The 16,998-nt window shown below is 39.2% G+C and overlaps 2 protein-coding genes across 3 annotated transcripts in view; both read right to left on the reverse strand.

The window, feature by feature from the left end:
* The window catches only part of LOC132834367 (unconventional myosin-Vc-like), a 90,881-nt gene extending 86,691 nt beyond the window's left edge, over window positions 1-4,190 (reverse strand). For both annotated transcript variants that reach the window (XM_060853200.1, XM_060853199.1), the window contains exon 1: window positions 3,957-4,190. In XM_060853200.1, the coding sequence (XP_060709183.1) occupies window positions 3,957-3,983 (27 nt within the window). In that variant the 5' untranslated portion in view covers window positions 3,984-4,190. The remainder of the gene's footprint in view (window positions 1-3,956) is intronic.
* A 5,744-nt stretch (window positions 4,191-9,934) lies between these two features.
* LOC132834339 (unconventional myosin-Va-like) overlaps window positions 9,935-16,998 on the reverse strand; it is a 202,041-nt gene continuing 194,977 nt past the window's right edge. The window contains exons 39-41 of the mRNA XM_060853108.1: window positions 16,148-16,322; window positions 14,054-14,134; window positions 9,935-12,375 (exon numbers count right to left, since the gene is read on the reverse strand). Of these exons, the coding sequence (XP_060709091.1) occupies window positions 12,223-12,375; window positions 14,054-14,134; window positions 16,148-16,322 (409 nt within the window). The 3' untranslated portion in view covers window positions 9,935-12,222. The remainder of the gene's footprint in view (window positions 12,376-14,053; window positions 14,135-16,147; window positions 16,323-16,998) is intronic.

Consider the following 16,998-nt stretch of genomic DNA (forward strand, 5'->3'; position numbering starts at 1 on the left):
CCAATTGATCCCCAAGGATTCTTTAAAACAATTTCTTGTTGAGTAACCAATGTTAGGAAGATAAATGAATTTGAAATTAATTCTGCACCCACTTAGCCATAGAGATGTGTAGCATGTAAACAGACCCTTCAGTCCAACTTGTCCATGCCAACCAGATAGCCTAATCTAATCTAGTCCCATTTGTAGCACTTGGTCCATATCCCTCTAAACCCTTCAGGATTTCCCCAAGCACAAATTGGTCAACCTTCTCATCCCACACCAGCACCAACGCTACTTCCTACCCACCTCTTCTAATTAATATTGAAGCCAGAATGTTTATTGGACTTGTGCAGTGTTATAGATCCATAAATGGCTAAACAACAGCAATGGTTAATTATGCAGCCACAAAATAATTACTCTCAATGAGAAGAGCAGACAAGGGAGGGGCACTTGGCAACGAAGCTTGGAAGCAACTGAATATAGAGATCCATAGGGAGTGTGCTTCACAGACAATAAAGAAGTGAGTCAAACCCACATAGCATAGAAAAAAAAGTGGGCCAAGAATTCTTTTTTTCCCTGAAATAGCAATTCAAGTGACAACTCACACAAAAAACAATGGAAAGTAAAGACTGAAAACTTATCTTTTCTTAAAAACATTATCCTAAAGTTCAAAATCCAGGCTATGCCATATCAAGTATCTCAAATATTGTTACTCCTTGTTCCAAATAAATGTGAAGTCACCAAGCAGGTACCCCTCCCTGCCAGGCTATTCTGTTGATGCATAAATTATGGGCAACACTCAGAAACAGCTCCCTTACACACAGCTGGCCTGTCAACTTTAGGATGCTATTGTCAAAGTAGAATGTTAAAAGGCTGCTTTGTCCATAACTTGCAGACAGTTTTTTTAAAAGATGTTTTCAGATCTACATGTTCAGAGATGTTATTATTGCACATCCCTGGAGTTGGTGGGACTTGAACTTGGGACTCGGTTGACAGAGGTAGTGATACTACCACCAGAACACAAGAGCCTCTCAGACAGTATTCATACCATTGACAAGGGCACTTCTGAAAATTAATGACGACTAGTGCTTTAGATGATAGGTGATGTGGATATGCTCTTTTTTCATCTCTCCTGTTGTGATACCATTCATTGATCTATGGGAAGAAGGTGAATAATGAATATATTATACTTCTTATACTGTGGCAGTCCCACAGCACTGAATCCTGTTGCACATCTCAATATAGCAGCCAACTGTTCAAATATGAGGCTTAATTGTATTTTTCAAAAGGGGACAAGAAAACCAAAACTCAAAATTAGGAAAATTTAGTTTCTAATGTTGCCAGCACAAAGGAAGATGATTGTCCTTATTGAAGGTCAATTATCTTAGTTTCAGAACTGCATGGCAGGAGTCCCTCAAGATGCTGCCCACCTTCATCTTCTGTGGTATAATCTTGAACAATGACCTCTCCATCATCATCAGGTCAGACTTGTGTACAATCATCAACAAACAGCCAATGTTCATTTGCATCTCCTTCGATACTCAGTCAGTATTTGTCAACATGCATCAAGACCTGGACAGCTCTCAGGCTTGTGCTGCATTCATGCCACACAAATGCCTGGTACGACCAGAGAATCTAACCATTCCTCTTGATGGCCAATGGTATTACTGTCACTGAAGCTCCATCTGTCAACATTCAAGTTGTTACCATTGATCAGAAACATAAATGAACCAGCCATGTCAATACTGAGGATGCAAGAGCAGGTCAGAGGCATGGATTTCTGAGGCAAGTCAGCCATCTCCTGAATCCACAAAGATAGAAGTCAGGAGGGCGATGGAATGCCCTCAATTTGCCCGTATGTGTGCTGTAACGACACTAAAGAAGCCTGGCTGATCAGTATACCATTTATAGCCGTAAACATTCACTTCCCCCACTATTGATGCACAATGGCAGCAGTATGAACCAAGACATAATGTACTCCAGCAACTCCGAGTCATCTTCAACACTATCTTCCAAACCTATGATTCCAGTCACTTAGAAGGGACAAGAGCTACCAATGCATTATATGTGGAGATCCCCTTTAAGATGTTCATCATCCTGGCTTGGAGCTCTGTCACATCAAAGGAATGGTCACTGGGTCAAAGTTCTGGAACTCCCTCTCTCAAAGCACTGTTACATTATGCTCCATGGTTGCTTTTGGGGAATAGAGTCTCATACCCCACCTTGTTTTTTCCCCACTATTTGTGTTGCTAAAATTAGATTCCCTACAGTGTCAACACCAACCCTCCAAAGAGTAATCCACCCAGACCGATTGCCCTAACACTATGGGCAATCCACCTAACCTGCACATCTTTGGACTGTGGGAGGAAACCGGAGCAAACCCACGCAGACACGGGGAGAATGTGCAAACTCCACACAGACAGTTGCCCAAAGCAGGAATTGAACCTTGGACCCTGGTGCTGTGAGGCAGCAGTACCAACCACTGTGCCACCCATCCAAGTTTCTGGATAGGTTCAAAAATGAATCAAAAAAGGGGCATGCAAAGTGGAGAAGATGATGTTTTGTTTTGACACAGTCTTAGTCAGAACCCACCTGGAGTTCTCTCTCATTAGTTTTGATCAGGAAACCACAAAAGAAAAATTGCTTTGGAGTGGGCAATGGTGCAGATTCATTAGAAATATAGCAGGGCTGAAAGGGTTAAATTGAGGCTGGGTTAGAAAAAAAAATTGATCTGAATTTCCCTTGAATTTAAATGTTTGAGGGTGATTAAAATTTTAAATGATTCAATAAGGTAGATGCAAAGAAAAATTCTCCTCTGTAAGGTGATATCATCTGAAAATTAGAGTAAGGTCATAAGGAGGGAAATAAAGCAGGTTTCTTTCACAAAAAAAGCAATACAACCCAGGAGATTTCTTCGTCAATAATCTCTAATGTTAGGCAATTGGAACTTTGAAGACAGAAATAGATTAAGACTTTTGTTGTGTTGAGGTAAATGAGATTCAAGTACAGATCAGCCATCATCTATCTGAATGATGGGAGCGAACTGAAGGTCTGAATGGCTTACTCCTATTGGTCTGTCACAATGTGTTATTGTGACCATTCACCCCATCATGTCTGCACTGGCTCTCTGAGCATTTTAACATAGTTTGGCACTTTGCCAGTCAGATTTATAGGTGTAATTACAAAATGCATGACATAGTCAAACTATACAGGACCCTAGAAAGTTGGCATACAGAAGAGTGCACCTGGTACACTGCTTGTGGTAGGTGCCAGTCAGTTTCACAGTAATCACAAAAACAGGACTTTTCAACATTCGGGGCATTCTCCTCTCTGCCTTTGAAATTTCAGAGGATCAGCGTTCAATGAATTCTGGGCAAGTGTACACAGCCAGATCCTGTTACTGCCTCCAGGTGAGGTCACCTTTCTGAACAATGTACAACTTTCTTCCGGCTGTCCAAATTATCTCAAAACTTCAAATGGCTCAGAACCCACGTGAGAAAGCTGGTAGATCTGCCCATCACAAACGGAGAGATCCCAGCGGCGACATCCCAATGACATTAGGCAACACTGTCACACCGCCTCAGTGATAAAAGCGGTTCCATATGGTCTCTACTGTGGAACAAAGACCCAAATTGCTGGAGAAACTCAGCAGGTCCGGCAGTATCTAATGGAGAGAGAAACGGAGTTAACGTTTCGAGTCCAACTTCATCAGAACCCTGCTGAGTTTCTCCAGCAATTTCTGTTTTGGTCCCAGCACCCGCAGTTCTTGTTTTGTTTTGCTGTAGACGTTTCACAGCCACCACTTTACACAATGCTGTAATTCACCGAACAGCAAATTCGCCAGAGATTCTTAAAGTCACGAACACCTGCAGAGAATGTAGTCCTTTTACAGGTACAGCGGAGGGTATGCGGAACAGATTGGTGCATTTGATGCTGCCAGGATTGGCTGTGGAGAGTTAAATAAGTTACTGAGTTACCTTGGTGTACAGTTCTGCCACCGCCATAGGGAAGTGTCGTCTCAGTAAGTGCCGGAGTTAGCGTGCACTGCAGTTCCTCATAGCTGGAGCAATACGCTTGTTACAATTGCTTTCTGTCCTTCAGTCTTATTACGTCCCTCTGCCTCTCTCATACACTCACTGCCTGCCGCTCTCTCAGCACGACCCGCCTGTTATACCCAAACACCAGGTAGACTTTGCACCTTCTGTCTCTCTCTTCACCCCCACCTCGTGACAAGGGAGTGTCCGAAACTTAATCCGAGGCAGTCAGCTGGAAGAATCACTCAATCTTTAACTTCTCCGCATTCCATGTACCACAATGATATTTGTAAGCGTTTAGCATCGTTCCCAAATGTTAGTACATCCCTTCTTTCAATACCAATTACAGTGTCCAACGTTTTCTGAGAAATCTCCCAGCCCCAAAACAAATAAATGACCCAGGGATTGTTTAAATCCTGCAGAAGTTTGTCAAATCTGCAAAGAATAATGAAATATAGGTTCATAAAATATAACTTCAGATATTGTAGTGTAATCAAAACTCTGGTATTGTATCAATGAGGCTGAATACTACAGGCAAAACTGCAAACTTTCATAACAAAGGGCAATGACAGAAATAATAGTTCATCAGTCCACTCCCCCCTGCTCAAACTTGGGGTTCTGTTGCTTGCCCAGTCACTCAGGAGTAACTTGTGCATCAAAGTATGGCTGCTTCCAGTATGGCACTAGATAATACAATGTATTAAGTCAGAGAAAGGTAAAGTCACCGTAGTCTTAGAGAGAGGGCGTTTTAACCTGAGGGTCGCCACACATCAGGTGAAGGGGAACCCTTCATGGTAACCCCAGTCTGTGTGGGAATTATAAAGGTGATGATGACCTGAGTGGCAGAGCTACAGGCAATTTAATCACCCCTGGTTTATACATAGAGTCATTGAGTCATAGAGATAAACGAGCTGAAAATGTGTTGCTGGAAAAGCACAGGTCAGGCAGCATCCAAGGAGCAGGAGAATCGATGTTTTGGGCATAAGCCCTTCTTCAGGAATTCCCAACCCCAAGGAAAAGACTTTGCCTATTTACTCTATTCATGCCTCTCATAATTTTGTAAACCTTTATAAGGTCAGCCCTCAGCCTCTGATGCTCCAGGGAAAACAGTTCCAGCCTGTTCTGCATCTCCCAGTAGCTCAAATCCTCCAACCCTGGCAACATCCTTGTAACTCTTTTCTGAACCCTTTCAAGTTTCACATCTTTCCGATAGGAAGGAGACCAGAATTGCACACAATATTCCAACAGGTATTCCAAAGTATAGTATAAACAGCAACTTCAGATCACCAGCGATCAGGTACAATAACTAATGTCCAGGACCGACTGACTCTCTGTTGTCAATAGGATGGAATTTGTTTGAATCAGACAATAGAGAAGAGGCTTTTCAGCCCATCACGTCTGTACTAACTCGTCCCACTTTCCGCACTTAGTCCATAACCTTGAATGTTATGGCATTTTAAGTCCCCTCATCCAAGTACTTCGTGAAGATCATGATCAATGACCCTCCCAGGCAGTGCATCTTTCATTCAAAACAATTTCAACTTGCAAATTGCTGGATACAAATGCAATCAGCATGATTAGTATTAATTGTGAAGTACAACATGAATATTTTTGCATTGGTCTTTACCAAGGAAGGAGATGCTGTCAAAACCATGGTGAAATAAGAGGTAGTTGCAATAATGGATTGGCTAAAATGTGGGAAAGGGCAGATTAAGAGGAGGTTCTGGTTATACTTAAGGTTGTTAAGTGTCTAGGATCAAATGAGACACATCCAAGAATGTTGAGGGAAATCAGGATAGAAATTGAGGAAACATTGGCCACAATTTCCCATATTTCCCTTTGATTCAGGAGTGGTGAGGACTGAAGAATGGCAAATGTTTCACCTCTGTCTGAAGAAGATATAGGGATATTCCCAGAAAATACAAGCCAATCAATTTAACTTCAGTGATGAGGAGTTTAAGGATAACAATTCCTATTGTTAAGAGTTATTTGACAACTGCAGTCAAGTCGTAGAAAACCCAGTATAGATTTTTCTGAAAAAAAATCAGGTTTACCTGATTGATTCAGCTTCTTTGATGGATTATAGTTGATCAGAGCCATATGGTAGACATGAACATCCAAAAGACATTTGAAAAAGTGCCACACACTAGACTTGCCACCAAAACAGAAACTCATTGAAGAAAACGGATAATAGCAGCATGAACAGAGCAATGATACTACAGCTTTAAGAGGTATATTTTGTCCTGGGTTTCTTGCTGAAGTTTAAAGACAGTAGCACTGAACTGTCTATTCGAATTCAATTAAGTAAACAGCTCGCGAGGCCTTGATTTTGTTTTAGAAGTTGAAACAATAGAAGCAGCCTGAATGGGTGAGATCAAGCCCTCACAGATTTTTAGTTTTAGTTTTTTAGTAGCAGTTGCTAGGTTCTTGAAACTGCGGTTAGAAGCTGCAGTACATCTCTCCCTGCTACTCTCTCTCTCACACACAGTTTTCTCACAATGTTTTATCTTCTAGACTGGAGGATTACATGTCAGACAATCTATTTTACTGAATTTGCATTTGCCAAGGGTGTGTTTATGGAATGTTAATATATTGGAACAGTTACTGTTTAGTAGCTAAATCATCTTTAAATCTGCTAGTTTTTCCAATAGAGTTGTTTTTCCAATATCTTCCTTCTTACGTTGTATTTTAATCATAGTGTATGAATAAAGTGTGTTTTGCTTCAAGCCTGGTTAGTTTGACCAAATTGCACCCAGATTGCAATGCCTGGCACTCTCTTTTAAAATAAGAAAATACTAGGGTCGAGACTATCTTTTTTATGTATTTTGAGGGGGTTTGGTCTGGTCCATAACATTAGAAAGTTGACTGAATTGCTAGAAGTTAGTATGCAAGTACAAGTAATCAGAAAAGCTAATAGAATGTTATCACTTATTGAGAGGAGAATGGAATACAAAAGTAGTGAGATTATGCATTAGTGACAAAGGTGAGAAAACACCTTGAGTCCTGGTCTCCTTATTAAAGGAAGAATGCCAGGAAGCAGTTTAGAGAAGGTTTACTAGACTAATAGCATGAATGGGCGACTTGTCTTATGAAGAAACATTTGAGCAGGCTCAGCTTGACTCCACTGGAGTTTAGAAGAGTTAAGAGGTGACTTAATTAATATATGGAAAAGGAACATGATTGAGAAATTATAAATGGAGGCATATTGTACAAACAGCAACAAACCCATGAACATTGTTAAAACTTCGGTCAGGCATAAACTGCTGTACAATGCCCCATTATGGGCACCACACACTAGGAAGGAAGTGAAAGCTTGAGAAAGGTCACAGAAAAGATTTACGAGAATAGTGCCTGGGATGAGGGGCTGAATTCAATCCATATGGGTGGATTGGAAAAGTTGTTGTTCGTCTTACATTCTCAGGTTAACTTTAACAATTGGTGTCAGCCCAGATAATGTGTTGAAGATGTTCACCTCCTGTGTTGTTGTTGTCTGTGCCATAATGTTTAGACTGATTCTAATCGAAAAAAAAATGAGTGAAGAGTCTTACAAAAATCCATGCAGTTTTTGAGCGAAGTACAATGTAACTCTGCAAATACAAATTCACACCACAAATGTATATGTGTATGTGTGTCTGAGGTGGGGGGCGGGGGGGGGGGGGGGGGGGGGGGGGGTGTTGAGAGTGTCTATGAGAGAGTGTGTATATGTGTCTGTATGTGAGAGTGTAAAGGGGTCTAAGTTTGTGAGAGGATGCGTGTGTGTGTGTATATAGTATAATGGTGAACACCTGTACTGTGACATGAACCCAAGGTCCCGGTTGAAGCCCTCCCTACAGGTACCGAACATAGGTTTCAGCCTGTGCTCAACCACTTTGATAGCTAAGTTTGGTACCCATAGAGAGGGCTTCAACTAGGACCTTGGGTTCATGTCACACTACAGGTGACCACCACTGCATGATACACACGCACGTATACACACTCCTATACACAGACATGCACTCTCACATACTCCTACAGACACACACTCCCACACTCTCGTATGCACCCTCTCTCAGATTTAGACCTCATTATACTCTCTCTCTCTCACGCGCGCACACACACACACACACACACACACACACACACACACAACCCCCCATTCCAGATACACAAATCTACATGCACATATACGTTTGTGGGGTGAATTTGTACTTGCAGAGTTACATTGTACTTTGCTCAAAAACTGCATGGATCCATGTAAGACTCTGTTAACTCATCTTTTAAGATTAGAATTAGTCTAAACATTATGGCACAGACAACAACACACAGGGGGCTAACACCTTCAACACATTATCTGGGCTGACACCAATTGTTAAAGTTAACCTGAGAATGTAACTTTTAAAAAGTTTTGTGATTTACATATGAAAGAAATGAAACTAACATGGCCATTTGAACAGATGAGAGACTTAACAAACAATCAAGGTATTTTTCAATGTATAATTTCAATTACATCACACTATAAACTTTTGCTATAAATTCTATGTCTTCTAATTGTGTACTCCACAACCACCTGATGAAGGAGCAGCACTCCGAAAGCTAGTGCTTCCAATTAAACCTGTTGGACTATAACCTGGTGATTTTGTGTGATTTTTAACTTTGTACACCCCAGTCCAACACCAGGGCCTCAAATCATTTTACACAATGAGTGGCTATAATGTAAAACACACAAAGTGTCTTGGAAGCAGAAAATGTCAGGGTTTCAGAAGGAAAAATCCCTCAAAAGGAAAATAATTGCATGACTTTGGGAAAGGTGAACAGAATGGAATTAAGAGTTGTTTTTGAGCGAGCCAACTTTGATACAATAGGCTGAATGGCTTCCTTCTGATGGTAAAGCTTGCTCTACTCCTTTGAACAGAAAGTAAAAGTTCTCATGACACTGTCATTATCAAACCTTACCAGGTCAGGGAATACAGAGTAAAGCTTCCTCTACTCTTTGGAACTGGAAGTAAATTGAAAGTAAATCTCCCTCAAAATAGTGCTCATTAAAAACATCCAGGACAGGTACAGCACAGGATTAAATACAGAGCAAAGCTCTCTGTACTCTTTGAAATTGAAATTAAAAGTCCACCTACACTGCCCACACTTTCAGGACATGGGGTAAGATGGAATAAAGCTGTCTCTATTCTTATCAAGTGAAATTAAAGCTCCCTCTACACTATCTCAATCAAATACTCCCAGGACAGGTACAAGCATAGGGTTAGGTACAGAGTAAATCTCATTCTACTTTTCTCTGCCGTAATTATGCAATGTGCCAGCTCAAAATGGTGCAGTGATGGCAACAAGGTACTGAGATCTTGTTAAATGTGACAAATAATGAATATATTTTAAAAATTAACTGTGAACAGAGAATGGATTGACAAAGAGGGAGAATGAGAGAGAGAATTACTTTGGAAAGAAGCATCCTAACATTGGAACACCATGCACTGGGGTGCCAGCTTAGATTTGAAATCACAAGATTTCAGAGCACTGCTCCTTTATTTGCATTTCACCTGAAGGAACAGCAGCGCTCCAAAAGCTTGTGGTTTCAAATAAATCTGTTGGACTATAATCTGACTTGTGTGACTTCTGACTTTGTCCGCCCCAGTCCAATAACGGCACCTCCACATCCTTCAGTTATGAGTAAAGGATGTTCCATTTGTCCATTCCCAATCAGGTGACAGCACATCTCTCTTTGGAAATATTCACATGTGCTACTGACCTTTCAGCTTGGAATACATCATGCCTATAATAGAATAATGAGACCAAAGTTTTACGCTGCTTTCCAAAGGCAAAAAACAAGCTACTGATTGTGAAAATTCAGAAGCTAAAATTCTTTCTATAAAGTCTAACTGAGATTGGACAGGAGCTGCATCATCATCATCTCAAAAGAATACAAAATCTGCTCATACTGTTGAAATTTTTATTTGTTTTTACAAGTTGGACATTACCTTAGTACCTAGTTCAATATACATTTGCCATGATGCACACATTTACTAATTGCAACAAACAGGAAATGCTACAGGGTTGTCATAACTTTTCTGTACATCAATATCATACTCATTGTTTGCTAGCTGGTTAAGTACAGAAGTAATCATCCATGGTCAACATTAGTGATCTAGGTAATATAACAGCAATTGGTTTCCCCCACCTATTGTTGATATTTTAAATATCTCCAGTTCCTTAGCACTAACCACTAGTAATGTACTTACGTTTCATAACAGTTTATGATACAAAAAAGTAAAATACAATATAAGCAGGAAACAGAAAACTATATATACGCATAGGATTTAACTAAAGTGCACAACCAATATTTCAAAGGAAGATTGCCTTCATATTTTCTCAACACCATTAAGGAGCAATGCAATTTTTACATTGTTCTACATGCGCTGAGATTCATAATGCAACTTTTACTTTGTACCCTGGCTTTAATATTATTTTGAAAACAAAGAAAAAATACTGTTGTAGAATAGGTAGAGTTTTGTGAGTGACAATTACTATTCTACATCAAATTGATTTCCCAGGCAATCTTTCTTTAAGGATGTTTTTTTCTGTCTCCAGAACTTGTCCCCTTCACAAACACATGTTTATGTATAACCAAAGGTTATTATTATTTTTAGGATCACCAATCCATGTGGTGATTCTGTAATAGGTTGAATTAAGCAAATAGTTGTGAAAGAGAAATCTGGGGATTTTATATTTTAAGACATTAATAGATTGAAATGTACAAAAATGCAAAAACAGAAAATAGACAATGATGCATCACGGATTCAGAAATATTTCTACCAAAATATTGACCAACATTGATTTGAGAGATAATTGTGGAATTTCTAAACTACTCCATAAGCCTACAGAGTAGTGTATTGACCTTTAGTCCATTCTATCTAGAAAGACTTTTGCTTTCTGCTTTCAATTAAATATCAGATATCCAGTAGCATTATAAATAGGGACACATATAACATCAGACAGATATGTAAACCACTGCTCGGAAATCAGGTTTCTGAACTTGGATGCTCGATCAATACATTTAAAAACTTCAAACGTGTAAACAATGAAGGGTGCAATAAGTTATTATTAGCTCTATATTTATTCAATTTCCAGTCACAGCACCAATTTTCCTTAAATTGGGCATATCCAGGCTAAAAGTTTTCAGAACTGAATCCACAATAGACCTGCATCATTGGGAATTTGGAAGCTGGGTGGCGGACGTGTTTGTGGTGGTGGTGGTGGGTGGGTGTGGCACGGTTGAGATCGAGACTGCCCTCTCAGGGTGATGCCTGCATCATAGTCACAGCAGCCTGCATGATGTCTGACCCCTGAGGTCACTAAACACTGTATTGCAAATACTGGGGAAAACAAACTTTTAATTCAACTTCTGTGGTTGTCCCCTTTAAACATAACATTCACAATTACAAACTAATGAAATAATTGAGCAATTCCTGTATTGCAGAGTTGGAAGAAATTCCATTAAGGCGCATTTAAAAGGGAAAGAAGCCATGAATTCATGTACTGAAAAAAAAATCTATTGTTCTACCTATAATTTGTTTTCCTGTTGCCAAATGCCTTTATGATTTATCTGAGAATTTAATATTTTGCCCTTCTGTGTGCTTTTGTGCTTTAAGTGAAATTTGGAACTTAAAATAGTGATTATTACTTGCATAAATTAAGTTTAAAACGACTTTGAAAAAGGTGTAAAGTTGACATGAAATATTTTTTAGTGAATTACAACTCAACACTATACGGTGCAGTGCTAAATGTTTAGTTCAGCATTGTCGGAGGACACTGAACATGGTAACTATAATAATGTGCTAAGCAAAACACCAAAACTTACAACGTAATCTCTAGATTATATTCTAACAGACCTTTGTATTCTACATCATTCTACATCATATATTGACTTAAATAATAGCTATTGGACAAATGGTGCTATATATGGCAGTTGTACTTCCCCTTACTTCAAACTCCTAATAATTAAAAGTATGACACAACCTTAATTTACAGTTGTTAAACTCAAAGTATATTCATCAAAACTGCAGCATAGCAGTCATCATCAGGTGCTGCATGAAAGTGTTTGGCATTCTGCACTTTCAGCACACATTCCTTTATAATGCAAATATTTTAACATCTCTCTAGCTGTGTGTAGTGAATGGGGATGACAATTCTCGGACCAATGTAGAATTGATATCTTCAGTGTTCCTCAGACACGCAACAGGAATCCAAGGTTCATGCTGCTTGGAATCTGAATGCTCTCCAGTGCTAAAGAAGATGGGTTGAATGGGAATGTAACTGGAAATATGAACTTTGCATCCATTAGCAGCTGAGGTGAGTCTTTTCGATTTTGTAAACGAACCTAGAGAACAGGAACAGAAAATTGGAAGATAATTAACACAGTGTAGGTAGAATTATAGATTACAAATGTTACTTGTACTGGAAACAGGTTTTCTAACCTTGCCAGCACTTTACTAAATGTGTACAATACTTTTACAGAAACAACCAAGAGTTGAAATGGGCCATTTAGTTCATTGAAGTTGCTCCACCAATCAATAAGATCACGGCCTGTCTGTGATCCTCAACTTCACTTTCCCCATAATCCTGGATTCCCTCACTGAATAAAAATCTCTTAGCTTTGAATATTCCTGATGACCCAACCTCTGCAGCAAAGTATTCCATAGATTCACTCAGGTCAGAGAAGAAATGTTTCCTCATCTCTGTTGTAAATTTCCAATCCTTATTCTGAATTATGCATTTTGGTCCTAGACTCTCCCAAAGGGAACACACCATATCAACATCCACCCTGTCAAAATTCCTAAGTATATTACATGATTCAAAAACTCCTTCTCGTTTTTCCATATTCCAATGAGAAGATACCTCATAAGAAAACTCCTCTCTACTTCAAATCGACCGAAGGACCCTACTCTGCCCACCTCCAATACCAGCACAACTAATCACAATACGCCAGCTATAGTCTGGTTTGTTTAACAAGGCTTTACTAATTTTATACCTCATTTCTTTTGAATGTTGGCCTTTATTTCAATTTGCCTTCCTTATTACCTGAACATCTGATTCATGCATGACTACCTCAAATCCCTGTGTTGCAGCTTTCTGCAGTCTTTCTCCATTTAGTTAATATTCATCTTTCTAATCGTCCTGGCAAAGTGCATATCTTCACATTTTCTGACATTATATTCTATCTGCCAAGTTTTACCCACTCTCACATAAGTGTCAATATTTAGATTGGATTTGATTTATTATTGTCACATGTAAAACAAAACTTTTTACGGTACATGTTATCTAGGCAAATCATACCCTACATAAGTTTCAGAGGGTTGTGAACAGAATGCAGAATATAGCTATAGCTATATTATATGTTTAGGCTACAGAAAAGGTACAACTTTAACATATCTCTCTGTAGGCTTTGTTAATCCTCAGCAGTTACCTTCCCATGCACTTACGTGTCATTCACATGGACCAACAGTGATGCTTATTAGAGAAAGAAGAACAATCTTATCACATATGCTGTTGTTTCTTGTACAGAAGTGCCATGTCATGTACAAAAAACCTCCTACACAATTTTCAAAGGTTTTCCTTAAAAACTCACATTAGAAACAAATCTTGTAATAAAATCACAACTCCGCTAGTTTGAAAGAACACAGAGCAGCAAACAAGAACAAATTTAGTTCAAAGCTGCTCAACTTCAAAATTTGACTAAATTATGTTGCCAATATTCTAGTTAATCACCAGGAAGCCTTGAACATTTACTATGATCCAACAGCAGCAATAATTTGAGTTTTTCTATCAAAATATTTGCTGAATAAATGATGAGAAGTCACTGAAAAGCTTTACTAAACAAAATTGATCATTTACTATAATATAAACCCTTAAAATGAAATGTCACATTGAACATTCTAGTATTCATACTGCAAATTCCCAATTTTTAAAAATATAAATGAAAAGAATGGGGAGAACAATATACATGAAACATTTCTCTAAAGAAATGAAAAACTAAGGTAGATCTTGAAAAGTTTTACCTGAATAGTGCGTATGAATGAGGCAGTGACACGTTCTTCAAACTCATTAACAGGAGTGTACAGATTTAGGACTTTCACGATCTGTTTGGCAAAGATATAAAAAATATAACTCCCATTACAATCTTTAATTATGCAACTTAGAATTCTGTCACTGCGTTGGTTTGCTGTACCAACTGCTACCATGTTATCCAACACTATCAGATGTTCTCTCTCAATAAATTCTAATGGTATAGCAGTCGTAATATGAATTTATTGTTTGCTTTCCTTGACCAATTAAGTCTTTTCCTAATTAAATCATTTCAATCCCAATACAAAACCAGCATTTTTTTTAACTTCTTGGATAAATAACATGATTTAAATTTAAAAATTGCTGGAAAAACTCAGCACATCTTTCAGCATCTGTGTAGAGAAAGCAGAGTTAATGTTTTGAGTCCAGTGACTCTTCTTCAGATTGAGACACAAAACATTAACTCTACTTTCTCTCCACAGATGCTGCCAGACCTACTGAGTTTTCCCAGCAATTTCTGTTTTCATTTCTGATTTGGAGTACTGTGTCCAGTTTTGGTCCCCACACCTCAGGAAGGACATACTGGCACTGGAACGTGTCCAGCGGAGATTCACACAGATGATCCCTGGAATGGTTGGCCTAACATACGAGGAACGGCTGAGGATCCTGGGATTGTATTCATTGGAGTTTAGGAGATTAAGGGGAGACTTAATAGAAACTTACAAGATAATACATGGCTTGGAAAGGGTGGACGCTAGGAAATTTTTTCCGTTAGGCGAGGAGACTAGGACCCGTGGACACAGCCTTAAAAATAGAGGGGGTCAATTCAGAACAGAAATGTGGAGACATTTCTTCAGCCAGAGAGTGGTGAGCCTGTGGAATTCATTGCCACAGAGTGCAGTGGAGGCCGGGACGCTACATGTCTTCAAGGCAGAGATTGATAGATTCTTGATGTCTCGAGGAATTAAGGGCTACGGGAAGAATATGGGTAAGTGGAGTTGAAATGCCCATCAGCCATGATTGAATGGTGGAGTGGAATCGATGGGCCGAATGGCCTTACTTCCACTCCTATGTTTTATGGCTTATTTACAGCATCCGCATTTCTTTTTTTTATTTACATAAACCACTGCCAATGTAAGGACCTTAAAGGAAACATTTATTTCCTAACTCTCTGCCCCACACCTAAGTACTTACTTTGAACTTTCAATGTTTTTCACAAAAAATAAATCCTGGAAGGAGCAAGAAACATTTTGCGCAGAACATCGAACTGTTGATCATGGCTCCATGTCAATCACCACGAGTGTACATTTTCAATTGGGAGCTCCAGTAGAACAGGTTTCCATGAAGATAGAATATTTGTCTTAAATTACAACAAAGTCCCCGTGCTGTTAGTAATATTTCCAAACTGGTGACTGTATCCTCGCAGCCATTGCTGGTGCTTAAGAAATCTACCATGATAGCACCTGTTTTAAGTTGGAAAATACTGAAGATGACCACAAATCTATGGGTGAACACAAAAGCTCTTAGTTTTAAAGGATTTGATTTTTTAGAATTTTGGAAATCCTTTAGTCATCAACAGAAGAACCAAGTTTAATACTCTGAAATGTATTGGGGAAGCAATGGACACTGTCCAGTTGGACTTGTGTTCTGATTCTGAGAGGGGTAGAATTGGCCAAGGTTACTATAGTTGATGGCTATCCCTGTTGAAGATGTCTTTTGAGGACTGGATAGGAATCAGTCCTTATGGCTTGGCCAAACAGACAGCTAAACATTCACTGTCGACACTCAGTCATGAACAATGGCCAATTGATCCAGGCACCAGAGGATGATCAGTGTCTGATCGATATAAATGATACTGATATTGAACCATACCCCACAATAGGGAGTCAACACCTTCAACAAAGAAAAGCAAAAATTTGACAAGAAAATTGCTCTAAAAATGATTTTGAATGATTATTTGTGACAAATATAAACAGGGAGACATGATGCATGCAGCAAAACGGTTAGAAAACAGGTACACAGTGAGACAGCACACATGCGGAGATACAGCACATGCGCAGAGAGATTCAATCGCTTTTTCAGGTTACCTGAGCAGTGGTAAGATTACTGCACATGGAGCAAATGGCCTCTGCATCCTCATCAGTCTTCTTTTTCACCTGCAGGAGCTGTGCAGCCTGAATTAAAGGCTCAAGAGTTTCTTTCGCCCCACTATTCTGCAGGTTCTTGTCCCGCAGCCACTCTTCGAGTTGGCTGACATTGTACCTGCAGAACAAAACAAAACCCAACAAAATTACATCTGACCGTTTTCAAAGACAGATCCCTTCCAGGGTAGCAGATCATTAAAAGAAATCTTCTGAAGTTACAAAATAATTTCTAAATAGGTTATGTAAAAATAGTTCAAGAAACATAACTTGGCAGAAACATTAAACTAGAGTAGGTAGATGAATTTCTGTGGGGGTGGGCGACAAAAGGAAGATGGGAAACAGCATTGTTTCACTTCATTTAAGATAGAAAGAAACCAGGAAAGGGGTAAAAAATACTAAATAACAGCTGGCAAACCCATCCTGATTCTGACTGCATGAAGTTTTTCTAAATGTCCTTCTTCTGCCTTAATAGTGGACTCTAACATTTCCCAATGAAAGATGTTAAGTGGCTTAAAGTTTCCTGCTTTCTTTCTCCCTCCCTTCTTGGACGCGGGTGGCACATTAGCAGTTTTCCAAACAGCTGGAGCCATTTTGAAATCTAGTGAATTTGGAATACTTCAATTAATGCCGCTGTTACCCCTGCAGCCACTTCCTTTAAAACCCTGGAATGTAAGCCCTCAGGACCTGGAGACTTGTCTTCTTTTATTCCCATTAGTTTATTAAATTCTTTGTTCCTCACAACAGAGATCTTTCCTCCCATTATCACCTTGCTTAAGATTATTCAAGTATTATGT

Source organism: Hemiscyllium ocellatum, chromosome 39, assembly GCF_020745735.1.
Source record: "Hemiscyllium ocellatum isolate sHemOce1 chromosome 39, sHemOce1.pat.X.cur, whole genome shotgun sequence".
NCBI lineage: Eukaryota > Metazoa > Chordata > Chondrichthyes > Orectolobiformes > Hemiscylliidae > Hemiscyllium > Hemiscyllium ocellatum.